This window comes from Strongylocentrotus purpuratus, unplaced genomic scaffold (assembly GCF_000002235.5).
Source record: "Strongylocentrotus purpuratus isolate Spur 01 unplaced genomic scaffold, Spur_5.0 spur5_scaffold_18, whole genome shotgun sequence".
Lineage (NCBI taxonomy): Eukaryota > Metazoa > Echinodermata > Echinoidea > Camarodonta > Strongylocentrotidae > Strongylocentrotus > Strongylocentrotus purpuratus.
The window spans coordinates 9,035,448-9,057,011 of NW_022145603.1; the positions used below are offsets into that span (position 1 = coordinate 9,035,448).

General features: G+C 37.0%; 1 protein-coding gene across 1 annotated transcript in view; it reads left to right on the top strand.

Annotated features, from left to right (window-relative positions):
• Positions 1-21,564, top strand: part of LOC588585 (carboxy-terminal kinesin 2) — a 45,612-nt gene that overhangs the window by 807 nt on the left and 23,241 nt on the right. Inside the window, exons 2-10 of the mRNA XM_030989148.1 lie at positions 6,165-6,237; positions 6,797-6,913; positions 7,762-7,984; positions 9,406-9,495; positions 11,405-11,499; positions 13,015-13,160; positions 15,872-16,082; positions 17,813-17,980; positions 20,911-21,054. Coding sequence (XP_030845008.1) covers positions 6,226-6,237; positions 6,797-6,913; positions 7,762-7,984; positions 9,406-9,495; positions 11,405-11,499; positions 13,015-13,160; positions 15,872-16,082; positions 17,813-17,980; positions 20,911-21,054 — 1,206 coding nt within the window. The 5' untranslated portion in view covers positions 6,165-6,225. The remainder of the gene's footprint in view (positions 1-6,164; positions 6,238-6,796; positions 6,914-7,761; positions 7,985-9,405; positions 9,496-11,404; positions 11,500-13,014; positions 13,161-15,871; positions 16,083-17,812; positions 17,981-20,910; positions 21,055-21,564) is intronic.

The window sequence follows — 21,564 nt, forward strand, 5'->3', positions numbered from 1 at the left end:
TTGGGGGCAAAACGCTACGACCAGAACTGGCCGTGGCGTTAGCAAGGACATGTGTATAAACGGCTTCCGTCTCTAAAGAGAGAGCCGACCCTACCCCAATAAGAGGCTAACGAACGAAAGAGACGGAAAATTCGGTCTATGGTTGGCATAGACCGAAAGCTTCAGTCTCTATAATCGTCGGTTGTTCCACTGAGACTACGTCTGGCTCCACGGCACTAGACCTCCGGTTATAGAGACTGAACGACTGCCTATGCCAGCCTGTGTTGAACTTATTCCGCTAGATTTTAGCCGCTAGGCCCCTCCCACAAACTTGCCACGGCCGTATTGTTATGCCCCCAAAATCCCCCAAAATGTCATTTTACCTCATTAAGGAAAAACTGTGATAACGCCATTACGAACGTGTAGATGGCGCAGTTTTTCCTTCATAATCATTTTGCCTTCGGCGTAGACTAGAAGGGATGAGATTGACGGCAGCGAGAGTTTAACACGGCTTGCAAGATTTTCAACATGGATGTCGATTTTGACCCATAATTTCCTTAAAAGGGACCATTAAACGGATTATATCAATAAAGTTAGTAAGTGGAACCGATGTATTATAGCCTAGGCCTAATTTAAAATTGGAAATGAACGAGGTAAAATGACATTTTGGGGGATTTTGGGGGCATAACAATACGGCCGTGGCCGTGGCAAGTTTGTCATGTTTGTGGGAGGGGCCTAGCGGCTAAAATCTAGCCGTGATATCTTCAACATACGATGGTATAGGCGATCGTTCAGTCTCTATAACCGGAGGTCTAGTGGAGCCAGACGTAGTCTCAGTGGAACAACCGACGATTATAGAGACTGAAGCTTTCGGTCTATGGTTGGCATTGCCAAATGTCGATCGATGCACACAGTGGCATCTACTGATCTAGGCCTAGGCATAACCTGTTAGACCGAAAGCTTCAGTCCCTGATATCATATCGACGGTTGTTCCTCTGACCGCCTCTATGTATATGGGGAATGTCAACAAATGTCAGTTTTATTAAAGAAATGACCCATATCAGACGGTTATTTCTGTCTACTGGCTCCTCTGACCGCAGTTTTAACTTTTATTAAAGAAATGACCTGTCTACCTGTCTACCATTACCAATGGCATTACTAGGCTACTAGGGTCTACTAACTGCCATTATAAAATGGCTCTAGTATTTTAAGCATCGTGATTGGTCAATACGCGTCACATGACATTGACAAATTTTTGATGCAAGCACGATTTTGCAGAAATGAGTGCAGAAAAAGCGCAACAAAAAGTTATAATTGCACGGCGCGTACGTGACCATGGAGATCCAGTGCGCGCACGTACGCGTAGTACTAGTACGCTCCCTCGAGTACATTGTAGGCTATAGGCTACGCGTAGCTAATATTGTACGCTCCATATCCACCATGATCCCCAGCGCAGCGTACGCGTAGCTTAGCTCTAGCTAGAACGGGGTATTATTAGAAAGCAAATTTTTGTTTTACTTTTGCCTTGGATTTAGACCCGTTTTGACTTTTGGATTTTATAATGAAGCCAGGAATTTCAGCTGTCTGAAGTAGACTCGTCTCTAGACACCCTACAGTGTATGCATTTTATTTTTAATCAAACAATGAATCCCGTGGACTTTTTGGTAAGCCTGCAAGGTCTTAGACCCTCATTTTATTTCTAGAACCAACATAACTCTAGATCTAGATCGAACTCTCGTATACTTAAGATCTAAACTTTTGTTTGTTGCTGTTTGTGTCGCTATTTTATAAAACAAATAACGCACTTGACCCTGTTGTGCGAAACGTAAATGCAGTGTTCGCTCGGTTTCTTCAGATGGTTCGCACTGTCAACTCGCCGCAAGCGGCTCGTTGCACAGAGCGGCACCAATCTAAAGAAACCTCGCGCATTCTGCATTCACCGCTATTGCACTCTGGGACGTGCGTTATTTGTATACTAACTGTTAGGGTTTCTGATCGCGCACCACGTTTTGTGTGCTAAACCCTTCCCATACTTATTGCACACATCCCTATAGATCTAAAAGTTAGATTAGGTCTAGAGTCTATGTCATGTGCATTGCAAAATTGGTCAAGTTTTTAAAAATAATTTAGATTCAAACCTTAATCTGTTGTGATCCTGAAGGGGTTATCCTATAGGCCTACTTTAGTGTGTTTTATTATTTTGGGTTTCTAACTTCAGTTTAACCCTAACCCTAACCCTAACCCTAAACCTAACCCTAACCCTAACCCTACCCTAATCCTAACCCTACCCTAACCCTAATCCTAACCCTAACCCTAACCCTATGATATGCACGTAGAGCTGTTAACTGAAGTTAAAAACCCAAAATAATAAAACACACTAAAATATAGGATTGCCCCTGAAGGTGATAGGGCAATTCCACGGTAACGGAAGGACACTCAGACAAGATTTTTGAACTTCAGGTTCATACTAAAAGAACTGTTTTATTAGTATAAGATGTGAAACAGTAAAGATATAATACCTATATAAGTGCCTTTAATTCTCCCCAAAAAAATTGTCATTAAAGTTAAGTACTTTAAGAATGTGCATATTAATTATATCGGTAACGGAAGGACATAAAAATGGACATGGTTTTTCCAGTTAATTAGTGTTTATCCAAACTTTGTGAAGTTGATGAAGCTTTTCACTTGACTGAAACACATTTTGTTCCCCATAGTTTAATACATACTAATAAAACAGTTCTTTTAGTATGAACCTGAAGTTCAAAAATCTTGTCTGAGTGTCCTTCCGTTACTGTGGAATTTGAAAATGGGTAGGGTAGCGCGCCCGGTATTCGGTCAATTACCAGAATTCGGTCAGACAGCCATTTCTACAGCTGTAACACACTAACAAATAATTTATGAGCCACAAAACTCTTTCTTCTTTCGGAAATATTTTGCTTATCATCATGATCATTCTATATTAAAGAGACTTTAAAATCCTGTTAGAGGACTGATTTTCTTTTCTTTTGATGGGTAGATTGCCAAATAAAGGAGGTAAGAATGTAAAATACTTGCAATTTCCCCTTAAGTTACCGAATACCGGGCGCGCTACCCTACCATAAAATGAGCTGTATTTTTCAGATTTAGAGTCAGATTTGTTGAGTATCGCAAGCTCAAAAGTATCTCACTGCAGTCAGATACTGTAGCGGCGTATCTCTGTTCAGTTTAGATTCCAATTTCTGATCCCACAGGTGTAGTTTCGGCCATGCGGGGTTTACGTGCTCTTACCACACATGTCTTATTTTTTCGTACCACAGCGAGCCAGTGCTATAGATCAGCGGGGAATGCACGGGGCGCGCTCCCTATTGACTACGTACGTTCATGCTGCCGAAAACTACCTTCGAAACAGTGAACATGACAATGAATATTGCCATGGCAATTCATGATTTTTTTCTGGGATTCTTTTTTTTTGTTGTTAAAATAATAATAGTATGGGGTTGATGAGAGAAATGATAATAAATAGGAAGTAAAAGTCCAAAAATAGGATTTGCTTTAGTGGCCGAAAACTCCCTACTTTACTCTAGTTCGATAACTTCAATTAGAAAATGTATTAATTGTCAAACTCAAAGTAAAATTTTCAAAAAGGATTCAGGAGTCAGGAGATATCACGATCTAACTCTAAGATCTAAATTTTGATGTCGGATCGGTGTGCCCGCTGCAACTAAAAAAGTCATAAAGACAACATTATACAGAACAAATTTTTTCATGATCTGGTTCCTTCAATAATTGGCTAGTGCTATTTCATGAACATCCCGGAATCTGTCTTTTGCATGGCCAACGCGCTGATCAAAAATATGAAACATCTGCAAAAGAGCGAACGATCCCTATTTTTGAGGACGCATTGGTATGCGTTTACAAAGACGATCCTCATTGATGCAGACGATCCTTATTCTCGGACCAGCTCCCCTTCTGTTAGTAGTTCATTTTATGGTGTCCATTCACTTAAACCAGAGCAATATGAATCTAATAGTAATAGACTATTCACTGAAATTCAGTATTGAAAAGAACTTACTTTGAAATTAAAAGGGTGACCAAAGTTCCCAGAAATTTTGAAAATATTAGAAAATGTGATATTCGATCTATGGTTGTTCATATTCTATACAATATTATATATTTCAATTATAACCAAATGTACGGCAAAGTTTTTTACTACAAATTAGTTCAATTAGAAAATGTATTAATTGTCAAACTCAAACTTTCAAACTTGTTCAAAGGATTCCGGAGATATCACGATCTAACTGTAATGTCTAAGATCTAACAAATTTGATGTCAGATCGGAGTGCGCGCTGCAACTAAAAAAGTCATGATAAAGACAGTAAGACAAATTGTTTCATGATGGTTACTGGGCTATAGTGCTATTTCATGAATATGTTTAGCCAACTCTGAAAGCAAAAGAGAAGGCTTTATTTATGTAAGGTATCCCAGACTTCAGACACACAACCCCCCCCCCCCCCATGATCCTACAATGTAAAAGATGAGCCCCAAATCCTGCAACCCCTATCTATTCTATCATCAATAATAAAGAAAATGAAAGTTTATGAAAATGTTCATAACAACTAGCAAATTGGAGATCACCTCGCAAGATAATGTACATCACAGAGTTGCCAATTCGTGTTTGATCAATCGGAACTTTAAAAAATGTATTTCTTATTTTTAATTGGAATTTGCTCAAACTTTCACTGACCTGTTCCTCTCATTTTTCTGCTTCTATTAAAGTCAGCTTAATATCAGGGTGGACTTCTCCTTTCATAGATAAAATTAAATAAATTGAACAATTGATTTATACAGTGTATATATATTTTCAAATCTCCTGCTGACATTTTTAGAGTCACAGATTGGGTGAAATTAAAAATCCAAGCTTTTTTTAAGCTGAATTGCTCTTCTCCATCCACATCTGAAAAAGCACACAAAACTACTGAACCGCTCCCAGATGTTGCTCACTGTTCTCTTTCAAAGTTGTTTTTATCTGAAATATCCTCAGACATCAGACTTGGAATTGAAATAAATATTGTAAGGATATTCTCTACTAGAACATCACAACTGGTTAAAAGCTCAATATATTTGATTCAATTTTATTCAAAGTTTCACCAGTCTGCTTCTGATTTGTCTGACTTTCTGTTAAAGATAAACTCCAGGGGGGTGTTTCACAAAGATCCTAAGTAGAACTTAACACTAAGTGGGACTTAAAATTTATGGGAAGCCATTAGCATCCTTGAAAATATTTTGTAATTTTTTTTTTAGAAGGCATAAAATGTTGATTCAAATCATTCATATTTTCTATTATCATGGGAGATTTCATGTTCTTGATGTGGAATTGATGAAAAGTCTAAAATACTCCAATTTTTGCTTTTGAATATATTTCATTTTAAGGCTCCAATGGCTGTCCATACTTTTTAAGTCCAACTTAGTGTTAAGTTCTACTTAGGATCTTTGTGAAACACTCCAGGGAATAATTTTCCTGGTATCGCATCGCAATTTGCTATGCATTTTTGCATGACTGCTATACAAAATATCTTTTGTGTAGCAGTTTTCTTCCATAGAAATGTACAGAATTTCATTTGAAATATTTATCCATCGGCTGAAATTGCTAATCAAAAAATTTGAGGAAAATTATTCCCTGCACTCCCCTGTACTGGTAAAAAAAAAAAATTAATTCTCACAGAATCAAACGAAACTTACACTGAATGTTCAAGATTACAAATAAATGACTTGTGCCAAACAATTTTGGAAGAAAATGTATACTGGCTGAGTAATGAGCATAGAAAGACAAGGAAATCAAGGTAGTACTAGCCCCGACACCACTGTGTTGTCCCATATATAGCTTTCTATGTGAGTGCTTGTTACTTTACCAAGACTCGGTCAAATGTATTATGATTTTGATGACTCCAGAACCTTGCAGTGCACACCAATACTTACATGCTACATGATCAACTGTTTCTGATCCTTTCCACACCTTTTCTTTCACAACGCAATCGCATTACCAGTACTAAAGTTTATCTTTAATATTTGTCTATCAAGGTTGGACCCCACATCTGACAACTTCAATGTCACTCACAATTATGACTTTTTACTTGCAGATCAATTTTGACTGATGATTGATTGATTGATGACAGTGATAATTACTCCTCCATTTTTTGTCTTTGCAGGCAGCAACAGGTAGAAAAGAGTTTCATTCTTCAACCTTGCACTTTAGTTCCTAACATCAGTATGTCTCGTCAGGTGAGAATCTTTGTAGTGTATTTGTAGTTCAAGCAATTTGTTGAATAGCTCTTTTAGTGATATGATGTTAATAGTGAAAAGTTGCTGGGGGATATATAGGAAGATACATAAAAACAGAAATACATTTCAGTCACATCTTACTTTCAATTTCTCTTGTAATACTTACAGTGTACTACTGGTTACTATTACTACTTGCTGTGCACAAGGAAATCAGGAACCATGTTGCTTCTGGCTTTAATCATAGTATGATAGCACAGGCAGAGTAGAATCATTTATCAGTTTCTTGTCTTGACCGTGTTGACCGCTTTCATTTGTTGCATTTTCTTTTATTTATACTGACTAGACCTAGACACAATTATTTCCTATGTCAAACTTTTAATGTGCAGCCCATGTCTTGACAATCTTGAGGGGGGGGGGGGAGTAGGATAATGGAGCCCTCAAACTTTTTTTTTTATTTTCCTGACAAAATGCAAGAAACTTGTGTATGAGTTGACTGTCATTTCATTTATTTAGACGTTACATTACTCTTTTCAATTGTGTTTGTATTCCACACTTGCAGGGATCAGCTTTATCTGAACAGGATCCCAATGTGATCCGTCGTGGTGTGAGTAAGCTGAGACCACCTTCTAAGCTCCCACAGCCTGGACTCAAGAGGATGCTTTTATCTGATAACCAGGTATTATACCATTCTACACAAAATTAGGAATAAGATATGAAATAATCAATGCAAAAGGAAGATGTCGTTGATTTTGTATGAGCAACAATACAGTGTTAACACTATTTATTTTCTTTTTCTGTAGAAAACTTACTCCATATAAGGCATTAAAAAAAAAAAAGTCGTATTGCCCTTTGCGACCGACCCCAAAATCTGTAAAACTTTATGGGGGAAATGGTTAAATGATTTTTTTTTTTTTTTTTATCGTTTTAAAGCGTATAAAACTGATAAATATCAGCCCAAAGGGGGAGAAAGAAAAAAAGATTTCCGACCGCCAGACCCATGTTTTGGCACCTAAAGAGCGATACAACATCCTTTTTGGGGGGTCTAAGCAATTTCTAATACATGGATGTTCATAATGTTATTGTCCAAACAATGAAGAAGGTGTTTCATGCATGTGAAGTAAATCCAAGAGTGAGTGCAATTAATTTGACTGAATGTCTCTCTGAAACGAATTAGAAATTCATACTCTACTAGATTCATTTAAATTTTGTTGTGAACCATAAAGCAATACATGAAATTCGTTCATAACTACGTTTGTTCGTGTCTCCTTAGATCAAGATTAATGTGTCTTGATCTTCGGAATAGTTGCTACAACCGGCCGTGTCAGACACGTTGCCCCAGGGTGCGAGATAGGAATCTTGTAACGTGCCCCCATTTAAAACAATTATACAATAACAGTTAACATTACATTTAATTAATAGTATGAAACTATTAAAATTATTCTAACTACATAGAAACATTACAATGTTTTGTAACTATTATCCTTGAAAAAGTGTTTTAAAAAGAAATGTTTCTTCCACAAAAAGGCTGAAAATGGTGCTCCAGTGGCTAAGAAAACTCGGCTCGATATGACTAAACCTGCACCAGCTAAGAGGCCCACCGTTCCTGCTACACGGAAACTTGGTCCTTCAGCCACTAGTAGACCAGGAATAACAAAACCAGTCACTAGACCTACAGTTGCTAGACCAGGTCCTGCTACAATGAGACCACGGGTCGGAGCTCATACCAAAGCAGCACCTGCTAAACCAGGTTTGTTGAGATCCTTTGAATTGTGCTGAGACTGAGTCATAAACTATTCATACTTTCAAGCTTGCTTGCATGTTAACGTATTCATTGAGCCAAAGAATATATACACATCATAACATTTCTTCAAAGGCTAAATTAACCCTAAGAGGCCATGGCCAAGGAGAAGGAGGGGGGGGGGGGGGTGCTCCTCCCAAGCTGAGTGACCAGCCAAATAAAATTGCCTTTTGTGGATAAATAACAAATTAAACAAATTTCTCAAATATAATGCAGCCTCTTTTCACCTTTGTTTCAATAAAAGATGAGCTACTTTGGTTTTATAATTCAGTGCTCAGAAGTAACTTGTTAAAGATGAAAAATTCACATGCTTTGCCTGATAAACAAAAATTGAATTTTTATTAATTATTTCTTGCAACCTAGCTCTGTTTTCAAGTGTTCTTCATGACCGTTTTCCTTCTTATTTTCTTCCTCTAATAGCACACATTTTTGTATATTTTGACACCAATAAATTACAAAGAATCCAAAACTCAGCAGCCAGACTAATCACTAGAACTAAACACAGGGAACATATAACACCCATACTTAAACAATTACACTGGCTACCAGTTAGGTCCCATATTAATTATAAGATCCTTTTACTGAAATATCAATGCCTAAACGGTACAGCCCCGTCTTATCTCCAAGATCTCATTCTACAATATCCCCCTACAAGAAAATTAAGATCAAATAGTAAATCCCTCCTGGTAGCTCCAAGTACTGAAACAAAATGTTATGGAATTGTGGATCAGTTTGCCTGATATTGTCAAACAGGCAAGCACAACAGAATCATTTAAGACTCTGGTGAAGACCTATCTTTTTGTAAATTGTTCATTTTGTTCCAGCTGTTTAGTGAGTTCTTTGGTTAGAGTATCTTGTACATATTTAATTTAATTATCATTTAATTTTCATGTTTAAATTTGTAATACCTGAATGTACAATCTGTTACATGTAAGCTATATATGAATTGCGTATCATTATTGTTGTTTGTAATTAATTATTTTCATGTATCAGGCATAAATGTTCATTTCTATTCCGCCCTATCTCTATGTGCTTCTTTTCTAAGCTTAATTTAGCGCATAGGGACTTTCTTTGTGTTAGAGATATGCGCTATACAAATAACGTTAATTATTATTATTATTATTATTATTAAATCTCACCCTCTCAATTTCTAATTTACAAGTTCTTGTACCATTGCTCACTTACTAATCTTTGCCCCATTTCTCATTCTTCATATTCCTTTGCCATCTTTTTATTTTATATATTTCTTTGCAGTTATTGTCATTATATTTACCCCCCCCCCCCAAAAAAAAAGGGGGGGGGGTTGAAAAGAAATAAAAGCAGCTTGACCTTTACCTTTCTCATGCATCCCCAAACAAAAACAAAAACAGCAGCAAAAGCTAGACATGCAGCAGCACCCGTTACTAGCAGACCAGGTGCCAGGGCAAGCAAACCCACTGCGCCACCTCCAAGCAAACCAGGTAATGCCAATATGTCTAAGATCTCTATACTCTATCACTCATAACATTTAACACAATTTGTATTTATTACCTATAAATTGGCAGTATATAACCTCTTTGTTTTTTGTTTGTATTAGGTTTATTCTGTGTTATAAAAGATACAAATTCAAACTCAAATTCCAATAATTCGAACAATAACAAATACAATGAATGACATTTTTACAAAAGTAATTAACTAGAAAATCATGTACAAATATTATTACAATATTACAATTACAATATTACAATTTCATTCATTGTATTTGTTATTGTTCAAATTTTTGTATTTTGAGTTACATATTATACAAGCATACAAATAAGGCCTTTAAAAAAAAATGTTGTATTGCCTTTTTTTTTTCTCCCTCTTTGGGCTGATATATTCCAGTTTTGAATGCGTTAATTTTTTTTCTTCCCTAAAAAAACTTTTTTTAAATGCCGACCATAGATTTCAAGATTTTTGGGTCGGTCGCAAAGGGTAATATAACATCTTTGTTTTTTTAAGGTCTAAGATAAGAAATATAAAGAAAATATTTTTCAATAAATTAGAGAGGTATAATTAAGAATGCACAAGACCACCATTGTGAGCGGTTGGTCTTTGGTAATTGTGATATTGACATTTATGCATCAACATTATGGACTTGTGAGTGAAGTCAAATGAAATAATGGAATTTGATAAGTTTGATGTGCATAATTTTGTGGCATCATAATTGCTATGTGACATAACTATAAGCAGGCCTTAAATTTCAATATTTTTAGGGCAAGGCCACTTTTCTGTAGGGCACACTCCTATATTACAGCACAAATAGGAAGAATTGGAAAGGGCACCAAAAATCTCCAAAGCCAATGAGAGGAGCATCCTAAAGGGCCTTGGATTAATTTAAGCCCTGTATTAGTTTGTATTTTGGCTGCCTTGGTGGCCTTGGATTAATTTAAGCCCTGTATTAGTTTGTATTTTGGTGGCCTTGGATTAATTTAAGCCCTGTATTAGTTTGTATTTTGGCTGCCTTGGTGGCCTTGGATTAATTTAAGCCCTGTATTAGTTTGTATTTTGGCTGCCTTGGTGCCTTGGATTAATTTAAGCCCTGTATTAGTTTGTATTTTGGTGGCCTTTGATTAATTTAAGCCCGGTATTAGTTTGTATTTTGGCTGCCTTGATGGCCTTGGATTAATTTAAGCCCTATATTAGTTTGTATTTTGGCTGCCTTGGTGGCCTTGGATTAATTTAAGCCCTGTATTAGTTTGTATTTTGGCTTGCTAATCATGATAAGATGTGATGTGAATAAGAAAAGCCATATTAGTTTAGTCTGCAGGAAATTGCCTTTAAGTGACTCAGTAACATTGCCTCATATTCTGAAGCATAATAATGGATTTAGCTCATGCTGCAATAATAATTATAAACCTATAGGTCAGTCAGGAACCCCATGACTTTTACAGGCTGATCGCCTGTTTGATTATCAAGATATTTATGATTGGAAATCAAAATTTCAATTTTTCGTTTTCCTAACAGTTCTTATAATGCTGCAGTCTATTTAATAATATGGATACTTATATAGCGCTGGTATCCGCCAGGCTCTGACGCTCATGGCGCTGTACATACATGTATTACTATCACAAAAATATAACTTGGAGGAAATGAGTTTGGTAAAAACCAGTCACTCAAATATTTTTTACTTTTTGAGGCACTTCTTGATCATTTTGAAGAGCAATTTTGTTTAGGGCTTCAATATTACACGATATCACAGACACTGATAACACATTTATACCCAAGATTTAACATTGTCTAGAGGAAGTCGCTTTAAGAGTATAGTTACATGTACATGTAGGGGTAGTTTTCCATTTGTTTCTTAATGTACCAGCTTCTTGAAACCTTATTTTGTTATTGTTTGTATAGCTGGTGGTGGTAAGAGCAAGAGACAGCCATGGGATCTAAAGGGTCGGCTAGCAGATATGGAGGCTGCTATGGAAAACAGGACAATGTCAAATCAGGTAATAACTCATGTTTATTGCCTGGTCATATCAAGTTTCTAGCAAGTCTGTAAAAGACCCTAATTGATGAGATTTTGTTTTTAATCAATGGAAAGCTGAAAGAATGTAGAATACAAATGTGAAGGAATAAAAGAATTTTCCATTCAGTATTGCACAAAAACAACTTAAAACCTCATTCTCCAAATTAACCCCATGTTAACTGGAGGGGGGGGGGGTCAATTTGACCCCTCCCCCCCCCCCCCCCCCCCCCCCCCTGTAGTAATTTAGCCACTACTCTAAACCATGGCAGATATAAAGTTTTCCTTTCATGACTTTTTTTCTTTCAACTCTTACGCATCTTTTAAAACAATTTTTTTTTAACTCGGACGTATAGTTACAAAGTCACGTGACCTTTTGTCTTTGCATGTCAGTCCGAAAATCAATTGAAATTACTATAGTATTCTATACACTTCACTTGACATGCATGTAAATTTTCGCGGCGATTGGCTGTGAAACGGCCGAGATCTTAGGGGAGGGGTCAAATTGACACCCCTGGTAAAAACCTGGTCTGAAATAGCCCAGTTAGAATAACGTTGAGGGTCAACATGGGTGAAATTTGCCGCAGTTACAATGACAACATAACATGTTCACCGATCGGCTCACCTATACAGTATACATGTAGTTGAGGCGACAAGCCATGCTTAATTAATACAAAGTCATTGTGAACATTCGTACTCCACACAAAGAGTACCGCTGCACTTTTGTTATCCCTGAAAAAATGCTTATTGCAACAGATTGTCAAATGTTGTGGAAATTGGTCTCTAAAGTTACAAGACACTTAAAAGGAAAAAGATTTGTCACAATCTTCAACGGTTGTGTGGTAGTCAACGATTTTGTACAGTCAGATAGAGGTTTAAGGGGAAACAAAATTATTTTGACTTGGCCCTGCATTTTCTTTTACTTATTCACTCCCTCTGTTGCTTTAGGCAGTGCCCCAGGACCACTTGTAGATTATTCTGTTTCGGAAATACAAATTGAATTTGTTTAATGGGTATCTGGTAGGAAGAAATTTCTCAAATGCCAGAGTGCCTTATCACTATCAGGGTAGCTTGGCTAATGCTGGGGTAGTAATAGGACAGAGCTTAGAAACATAGTATTAAAGCCTATCTGCACTAGTTTGACCAGGAGAGATTAGACCTCCCTGCTTGATCACTGACAGGTGGTTGTCTCATCAACTCAGCTCTCAATTAACATAAGAAAAAGGGGACCATGGGGGGGGGGGGCCAATGGGTACCGCTTAGGCATTTTGGCTGTATAGAGGGCGCAAGTAGCTTTAAGTGCTACATGTATATAGATGTTACTAATATATTATCATTAGTAGTACATGTAGTAGTTGATATTATGTTGTTATTTACATGTAATAGTATTATTAAAGAAAGAAATAACTGATTTTTCTTGGACATCGTTGGTGGACATTCTCTTTACTCATGTGATTTTGATGTGGTTGCATGGCTGTGCCATTTGTCCTTTTTGCAGAATCTGGAAGGGAGGATCGGTGAGAATAATGAGCGCATCGATTTCTTGGAGAGCTTGAATCAACAGCTTCAAGGGACTGTCCAGATTAAGGAGACCCTGTCTAACCAGGCTGAAGAGACTATTCGCTCGCTAGAAAGGAAACTCAGGTATTTACCACATTTAAATCTAAATCAGCAGTGTTGATTGAAGGTAATTAGGCCCGAGTCAAAAGGGTTCCCCGCCCGGTCCCTGACCGTTGCGCCGAAACCCGGGTTTGAATATTCGGGTTTTGGGTATTTATGCCTCCGTTACGAAGTAACCGGAGGCATTATGTTTTCGGGTTGTCAGTCCGTCCGTACATATTTACGTACGTCCCGTTCTCGTGATCGCGTTATATGAAGAACTGATTGATGGATTCCTGCCAAACTTTGGTCATGTATGTATCTTGCAGAGCCGATGAACTGATTAGATTTTGGGGTCACGAGGTCAAAGGTCACAGGGCTCATTATGTATGCAAAAACCGATTATATCCACAACATAATGGTTTACCCTTGATATTTTGATGAAGCAAAATAATTTAAAGCGCTTGAAATAACATCGAAGTGCCTTTCGTTCGTTCTAAAAATGTGTGTATAACGGCAAGCTGAAGTTACGAGTCATGTTTTGTTTACATACCTACACAGACATCCGAGTAAGCATTAAACCAATTAAAAACATCACGTAAGACTTCAAGGGACTCCAATTCAACAAAATTACTGTAAAATAATTATTTGCTTTGACAAATAATACTATAGATATTCAAAATATCTTACAGAAATAATGATATTTCATGAGCTACGTACTCGATATCCAGTTCAGCTAGCCATCATTTTTAAATGAGACGTAATTTGTATGCAGCGCAGTAGACTATAGACAGCATGCGGCAGCTCGCAGAGAGGAAAAAATCATGTGATAGGCACGCGAATATCACGTGGTCTACTGCGCTGCATGACAACTACGTCTCGAAATCGGTCTAGGAAGAAGATAAAGAAGAAAAAGAGTGAGAAACAGAAATATGAGATCTGTCTCCCTATGTTATGATTCAGAAGTAGAGAATGCATGATGGAAGTTGTTTCAAAAGTCAGGAAATGTCTAAACTTTGAAGCCTCTCTCCCAGTGTTTATGATTCATAAATGCACCGCTTGGCACCAGAATCCCTCCCCCAAAAAAATTCATAGCCCAGACATAACACATGTAATAGCCATCTATGACATGAGAGCAAATATTCTATTACAAGAACAAGCTTCACGCATGGCAAGATTGGCTGATGAGTGATGGCCTACGTGTCGACGTGCAAATAACCCAGGGGCAGAAAATGGGAAAAGGTGATCAGAAAAGGGATCGACAAATTGTTATGATTACATACCGGGCATCTATATGGATTTTTCCCTTCTTCCTGTGAATATTGGAGGAAACGGAGGCAATATCTAATGATTTGGAAAGGGGTAGAATTGCCGATACTTTTTTCAGACTCTTTTGTGTGGAAGACCGATAGCTTATTGAGGTCGTTTTTCGTCATTCTCCAACATTCAGAGCTGTACAGGAGCGTAAAAAGGACACAGCTCTGGTACACTTTTAGCTTGGTCTTGGTGCTATACTGCTGTGAACTCCATATATTGTTGAGCATTCTAAGTGCATTGCTGGCTTTATTAAGACAGTTCTTAATGACTTTGCCTGCGCCTCCATCGTGCCTGACAGTGCTGCCCAGGGGCTGTATTCTGAACCCTGTGTTATCTCTAATATTGTTGTATCTTTGGGTAATCTGCCATGGTAAGCAAGCCATAGTTAGAAGTGTATTCTCTAATTTTCAGACCTACATTAATTTTGAGGTAAATTCTATCTTCAAATGTGTAAACTGAATAGTTAAAACATATGTTTTAACATTTGGAATGTTGAAGTTTTGTAATTTTGATAATGTGCTGACGCTTAAAACATTGGACACAAATTTGATTACATCGTATTTTCCTAAGGATAATATTTTGTACTATTAAATGAAAATATCTGGGGGGTACCCAACTCAAGAACATAACTGATGCCCCGGTCGTGTAATGAAATACTCACAATTATATTGTATAATCTACACAAATTTGGAAGTACATGTATATTGCATCTCTTATTTCCTGGTATCATTTTCAATCTTTTTGTTCCTAATTCATTTAAATAATTGCATTTTACCTAATATTACTTTTTTAAATATTCCGGTGGTATTGCGACTAAGGCTGTGGCTTGGCTCTTTTTACTCGCCGATTTTACAAGATAGTAGCTAGTAATGTTGGTTTCTGTGAACGGGCCCCAGATATCAATGGTGTATCTCATAGAGAACCTTCTGACTTCATAGTGTCAATAGCTATGCATCAAGATCTAAAAAAATCTAAACATAGATCTGACACAGCTGCAGGCCTGCATTAAGGCAGGATATGGCATGTAGTCAGTGGGTATGTTTGTGTGTACAAGTATTTGATTAATTGGTTGTAGAGCATGTGAGTGATTCCAAATTGTTTGTATTTTACTTTCTTGCATTACCATGCCCGCATAGTGGCCAATGCAGAGATGAAAGTTTGATACAAATTTATTCTGGATATGATATCATTCCTCAGGATTATTGTACCCCCAACGCAGATCATAGTTTAAGAGTAGAACCTAGTGAATTTTATTTTCAGCTGTATATGATCTGAGTTAAGCTTACTGCCTTGTATCAACTATTTTCAAAATATGGTTTCATCTCTGTAATGTATGAATGATGACGATGTGGACTGTCTTGTGGCCTAGAATGTCAATGATAACGAAACCCGGGATTACCCCATCATTTTCTTCTTCAAACTTTGTTTTCTGATTGTAGGAATGCGGAGGACGAGCATTCCATAGTGGAGCGACGTCTTAATCAACAGAAAGACGACTTGGAGATGACGATGAGAAGTCTGAAACGACAAATTGAGACTGTAGAGGGCGATCTTACAGCATCACGTCAGGAGTGTTCGGGTCTAAAAAGCTCTATAGCTTCCATGACAGCAGCACAAGCTGGTCATATAGCGCAGTTGGATGCCACTAAGGTAAAGATTGGTCTATTATCTACATGTACCTCCTACAATTAAAGAGGAAGTCCACCCTAATAATCAGTTGGTATAAATAAAAGAAACAAATTGGTGAAATATTCAAGCAATATCAGATTAAAAGCAGGAAAGTCATGAATATTTAAAGTTGTCATCGGTGAAACACAAATTGGCAACACTTTGACGTATCGAGCAAGTTCCTCTCCAGTTTGCTCTGTACAGAAATTTCATAAACTTTCATTCTCTTAGTGATAACTGAAAAGTTTTGTTTTATACAGGGGTTGTATAGGAACATATTTGCAATAATTTTATTTAGGATACATGTATGATTGAACATTTTCTTTAGGGTAAATACTAAATAGAAATTTCTGATTCTGTTTTTAGTACAGAGCAAAGGGGAGGGAACCTTGTAAGATTCATGTAGGTCATAGAGTTGCCAATTTGTGTTTGAATGATTGCAACTTCAAAAATGTCTTTATTTCTAATTACTGTGAAATTGTTAATTGTATTTTGACTAAATTTGGTCACACGTAGGTGAGATGCTATCCGGTGATTGCCTTCAAAAAAGAAACTCAAAAATGTGCATGAATAATATTTCTGAAACACATTCTGAAAGACTAGTTGTAGCAAATGAGTTTGATATCACAGTTATTGGATTTGCTATACCGTATTTGCCGTAGCGCTGCATACACTGTAGGCTGCACCCCAAACTTTGACATTTCGTAGAGGACAACAACAAAAAACCAAAGGAAAAAAACAAAAGCACCAAACAAAATAATCTTAATTTTCTCGTAGAACACTATTTTTTCTACAAACTGATACCCAAATTCATCAATATTCTTATAAATTTACAGGAAGTTTACCTAAAAAATGATTGAAATCTAGCAAATCTTCATCGATTTTTAAATTAGTACTGCATCACAGGCAGGTTTGGTATCCTACATATACCAGGATGCGCAGTTGCGTTGCGCGGTAGCTAGCTCCGCTACGGTCCCTTCTTTTACTGTTTAACGATGCAATGGCACGTACTTAAATCTAGATCTACTGGTAGATTTTGTCAGAAAAATAAGAAATGAAGTTTATTTTCGTCTTCATGTCAACAATGCAACATAGAACTGTCGGTAAGATGTGTGGAGTTATTCTAGAAATGTCCTGTACCATTGTATAGTCATTTGAGTCCCATATGTAGGAATGGATGTGCTGTTTTGACCGCTGAATTTTTAGCTGTTGCGCAAAGGCCGCACCCAGACTTTTTGAAATTTTCTCTTCCGAAAATACTGCGGCCTTTACGCCGGCAAATACGGTAGTTTACAGTAAAATTGTAAAAACTTATAGTATTCCTATCTGATTACTAAATATGAATATAGGATTAAGGTCCAAAAATTGGCATTTATGAAAAATATAAATGGTCCTGATACTAAAATTACATGTTTGAATTTTGGAAACATAATTTCATTTTTCACTGTCTTGGGGACACATATACATTGTAGTATAATCATGTCAACAAACCAGAGCCATTTAGAAAATCAATGACTCTTCAAGCCTAGACATACAGATCAGCAAGTGCAAGGGTCATTGATGCAAAAAGCTGTACTTTTACCCCACAGCAAAGCTTTAGTTCAGTCTTCCTTGGTAGTTATTTGAGACAATTTACAGTGTTACATTGATCTCACTCTATTGTGTACATTTTGACAAGTAGTCTTTGTGTTTGCTTGCTCTTGTACATTTAGCACCAGCTAGAGCAGTCTGTGGAGTCTTGCAGACAGAAAGGTAGCAGGATCTCCGATCTGGAAGCAGAGGTGGCGGCGCTCAAGGCTACTGTGGAGGAGAAAGAAGGGAGGATCAGAGAAGATGAAACGATGAGGAGAAAACTCCACAATACCATCCAGGAATTAAAGGTAAATTGAGATGTATTGAAGATTTATACGTTTGTTCTGCATTGCTTCAAGTTTTTGATCTGGACCAACATGCCATATTCAGAGCTGCCAACCATTCTGTTTTTACTCTAAATTACGGTATTACGTTTTTTCTTCATAAATCCGTTTTTTTATTTATTATTATTATTATTATTTTTTTCTTAAATATTTTTTTTACACACCGCACGTCAAACAACTGCCCTAAAATGGTGATTTGATCACAAATTCAAAAGAAAACTAAAATTAAAACATACTTAAAAAGGAATGAAATGCCAATAATACCAAAATAACCACCCCAAAAAATGATGAATGAACATTTCTGCATTGGAAGTGTGCCGCGCGTCGTTTTAAGTTTCGTTTTTATGAATTCCTTTTTTTTTTGCCATCATGATTCCTTTTTTTGGTCGCACAAGGTTGGCAGCTCTGCATATTTCGCATGGTACACACAAGTAAACAAGCCACGTAATACCAGGTGAAATAAGATAGGAAAAAAGATAATACCACTGAGACAATTACAAAAAAAGATTATTATTCAAATACATTTTACCTAAGACTAAGAGTCAATAAAATTGAGTATCAAATAAACCATGATATTCGTTACTTCAAAATTTGAATACAAACTGGCAAGCCACATTTCGCATGCATTGAGTGAATCTTCAAATAATGGAACAAGTAATATTTGATGTTTCTTCAAATAGTTTGGATATTTGAATATTAGTCCCAGGCAAGCCTTGTATTAAGACAAAGCAGACCGGGAGCCAAATATCTGAAAAAGCGGCTCCCGGTCCTTAAATTTTTTAGAGAACCGGGAGCCGTTTTCTAGGACCAGGAGCCGTTTCCAAAATTGATGAAAATATGTATTCTTTTAACCCTTACTGTGCTGGGGGGGGGGGGGGGGGCCTGGGAGGCCCCCCCCCCCCCCTCGACATTTTCGGAGATTGCGCCGCAACCGCTTGAAATTTTGAATTGTCGTTTCATGACTTTTTTCCCTCAAGTCTTACGCACGTTTTGATACCATTTTCGTCACAATCGGATATACCTGTGAGGTGTTACATAACAATTAGTATGCGCATGTCATCAAAAATATGCTATAATTGCATATATTCATGTACAAGTAGAAATGTGAATACAGGTTTAGATGTATTCCTTCCTCAGTGGGTGATATGAATTGATATCGAATTGCTTTTATATGTTTATCAAAGTAACTTGATGTATTCCAGAACAAAAGAATACATAAGAAATAAAAACAATAGATATAATAAGAAATAAAAAAAACAATAAAATACATAAGAAAATAAATATTTGAAAATCGCATCAAATTTGCATAAATTATCATTATTAATTACATCCAAATAAATATTTTGTGTTAGAAAAGAAGTTTCATATGAATAATGAGTTTCAACGTTCAAAAAGTGAAGTTTGACACGTTTTCTGTAAAATTCATAGAATTAGCATTTTGCATAATTAATTAGGCTATAACGACAAAAATTTGCATATTCGCAAAAAACTAATTACACCATCTTGTTCGTTACGTAACCATCCACAAACATGCAAATTTTCGTGTTCATCGGACATCCGATGGCCGAGATCATAGGGGGGGGGGGGGCCTCCCAGGCCCCCCCCCCCCCCCCCCAGTCAGGAGGTGCTCAAAATAGCCCAGTACAGTAAGGGTTAAATCAAGTTGTTAACCGTTACCTTTTACTTAGTCATTATTCATTGTCATTAGTCTATATCAGTACACTATAAAATAACCCTGTAAGTTAGGGCTTTAATCGAATCGGAAGGGGGGGGAATTTTAAAAAAATATTTAAAGAAAGAATATTTAAAAAAAAGTTTTAGCCTATCAAATACTAAATAAACATGCAAAGCTGGAATTATTTTGTCATTTGGAGTTGTTGTAGACCATGTTTGTTGATATGAAGTGCCTTTTTATGACTTTGAAATTAATAATATTAGTCTAAGAGAAAAGGCAAAACATGATAAAAACAGAATGCGTGCTTACATTATAATCCAAAGTGGCGGCTCGCATTTTTTACCTCTTCTCTTAGACGAATGTCATTAATTTCAAAGTCATTAAAAACACTAAATATCTACAAACACGGTCTACAATAACTCTGAATGACAAACTTATCCCAGCTATGCATTTTTTTTTAAAGTATTTGATAGCCCAAAACTTAAAAATTGTCGGCATATTTATTTTTAAGAAATATTCAAATATTTGTTTTCTACCGATTTTTTCCCGATCATTTTTATTGATCGGAGGTCGGACATTTTGCGCGAAATTCTGAAATTGTGATCTATTTCCATCATGATTGCCACGATTCTTATATAGTTTCCAGGAAAAGAGTTGTGAAATCAAAGTTTGGATTGTGATTATTCAGGCCATGTATACTGGATTTTGAGAATCGTTTTTCAAAGTAAGATTTTCCCAACGAAGTCAAACTTTTAGACGGAGTGACAGTGTTGCTCGCACACTCTCGATCTTCGCTCTGCACGCCAGCTAGCTAGCCGCCCTAACCCTAGCGGTGGCGCTAGGAGTAGGAGATATGTTAGCGGCCGCTCGTAGTCGTGCTGCAATTATTTCGGGGCAATTTCAATTAGGGTTCTCATCATAAAATGATTTGTTAGGGTTCATTTAGTCCACATTTAACTTGTATCAAGTAATTTTTTTATCACTTTGGTGAGCATTTAGTGCTAGACATGTGGAATTTTCTGAAACAGGAAATTTTAATTCTCCCAGACCGGGCGCCAAAAATAAAAAATGACCGGCGCCCGGTACTCATTTTCCCCGTCTTACCAGGCGCCAAAATTCAGGGACCGTTGGGTAAAAATCGCCTGGCGCCCGGTTAATAAAAGGCTTGGTCCCAGGCCTAATGAATAATGCTGTTAACTTTTCTCCTATTCCTATGTAGGGTAACATTCGTGTTTTCTGCAGGGTTCGACCTCTTCTTGGATCTGAACAGATTGGTGGAGATGACATCCCTCATATCAGCTTTCCTGATGTCGATGGTAAAACACTTGTACTGGACAAACTCAGTGACGTCAGCCTTAACGAGGTATGTAAACACTTCCCTCTCTCGCAATGTCAAACAATTTATAGGCTCCATGTACCTGGGGGGGGGGGTTCACAATTATCCTTAGTTGAACTTATCTTTAAGTTGGACTAAACAATTATGGAAAGCCATTAGCATCTATGAAAATATTTTGTAAAAGGCATAAAATATTGATTCAAATCATACATATTTTCTATTATCAAGGTAATTTTGTGTTCTTGATTGATGAAAAGTCTAAAATACCGAAATTTTAGCTTTTTCTTATGTTTTATTTTAAGGCTACAAATGACACCGCCCTGGTCTGCTTCTAGTGCTTGCTAGCTTATGAAGTGATTCATTTCTTAATCAATGTCACCTAAGTTGAAAAAAGTCAATTGTATGGGTTCTTGACTGTTTAGGGCTACTGATTATCCCCTAAAGCATGGGGCAAGTGGGCTACTGAGTACCCCTATACCATGGGGCAAGCGGGCTACTGAGTATCCCCTGTACCATAGGAAAAGTGGGCTACTGAGT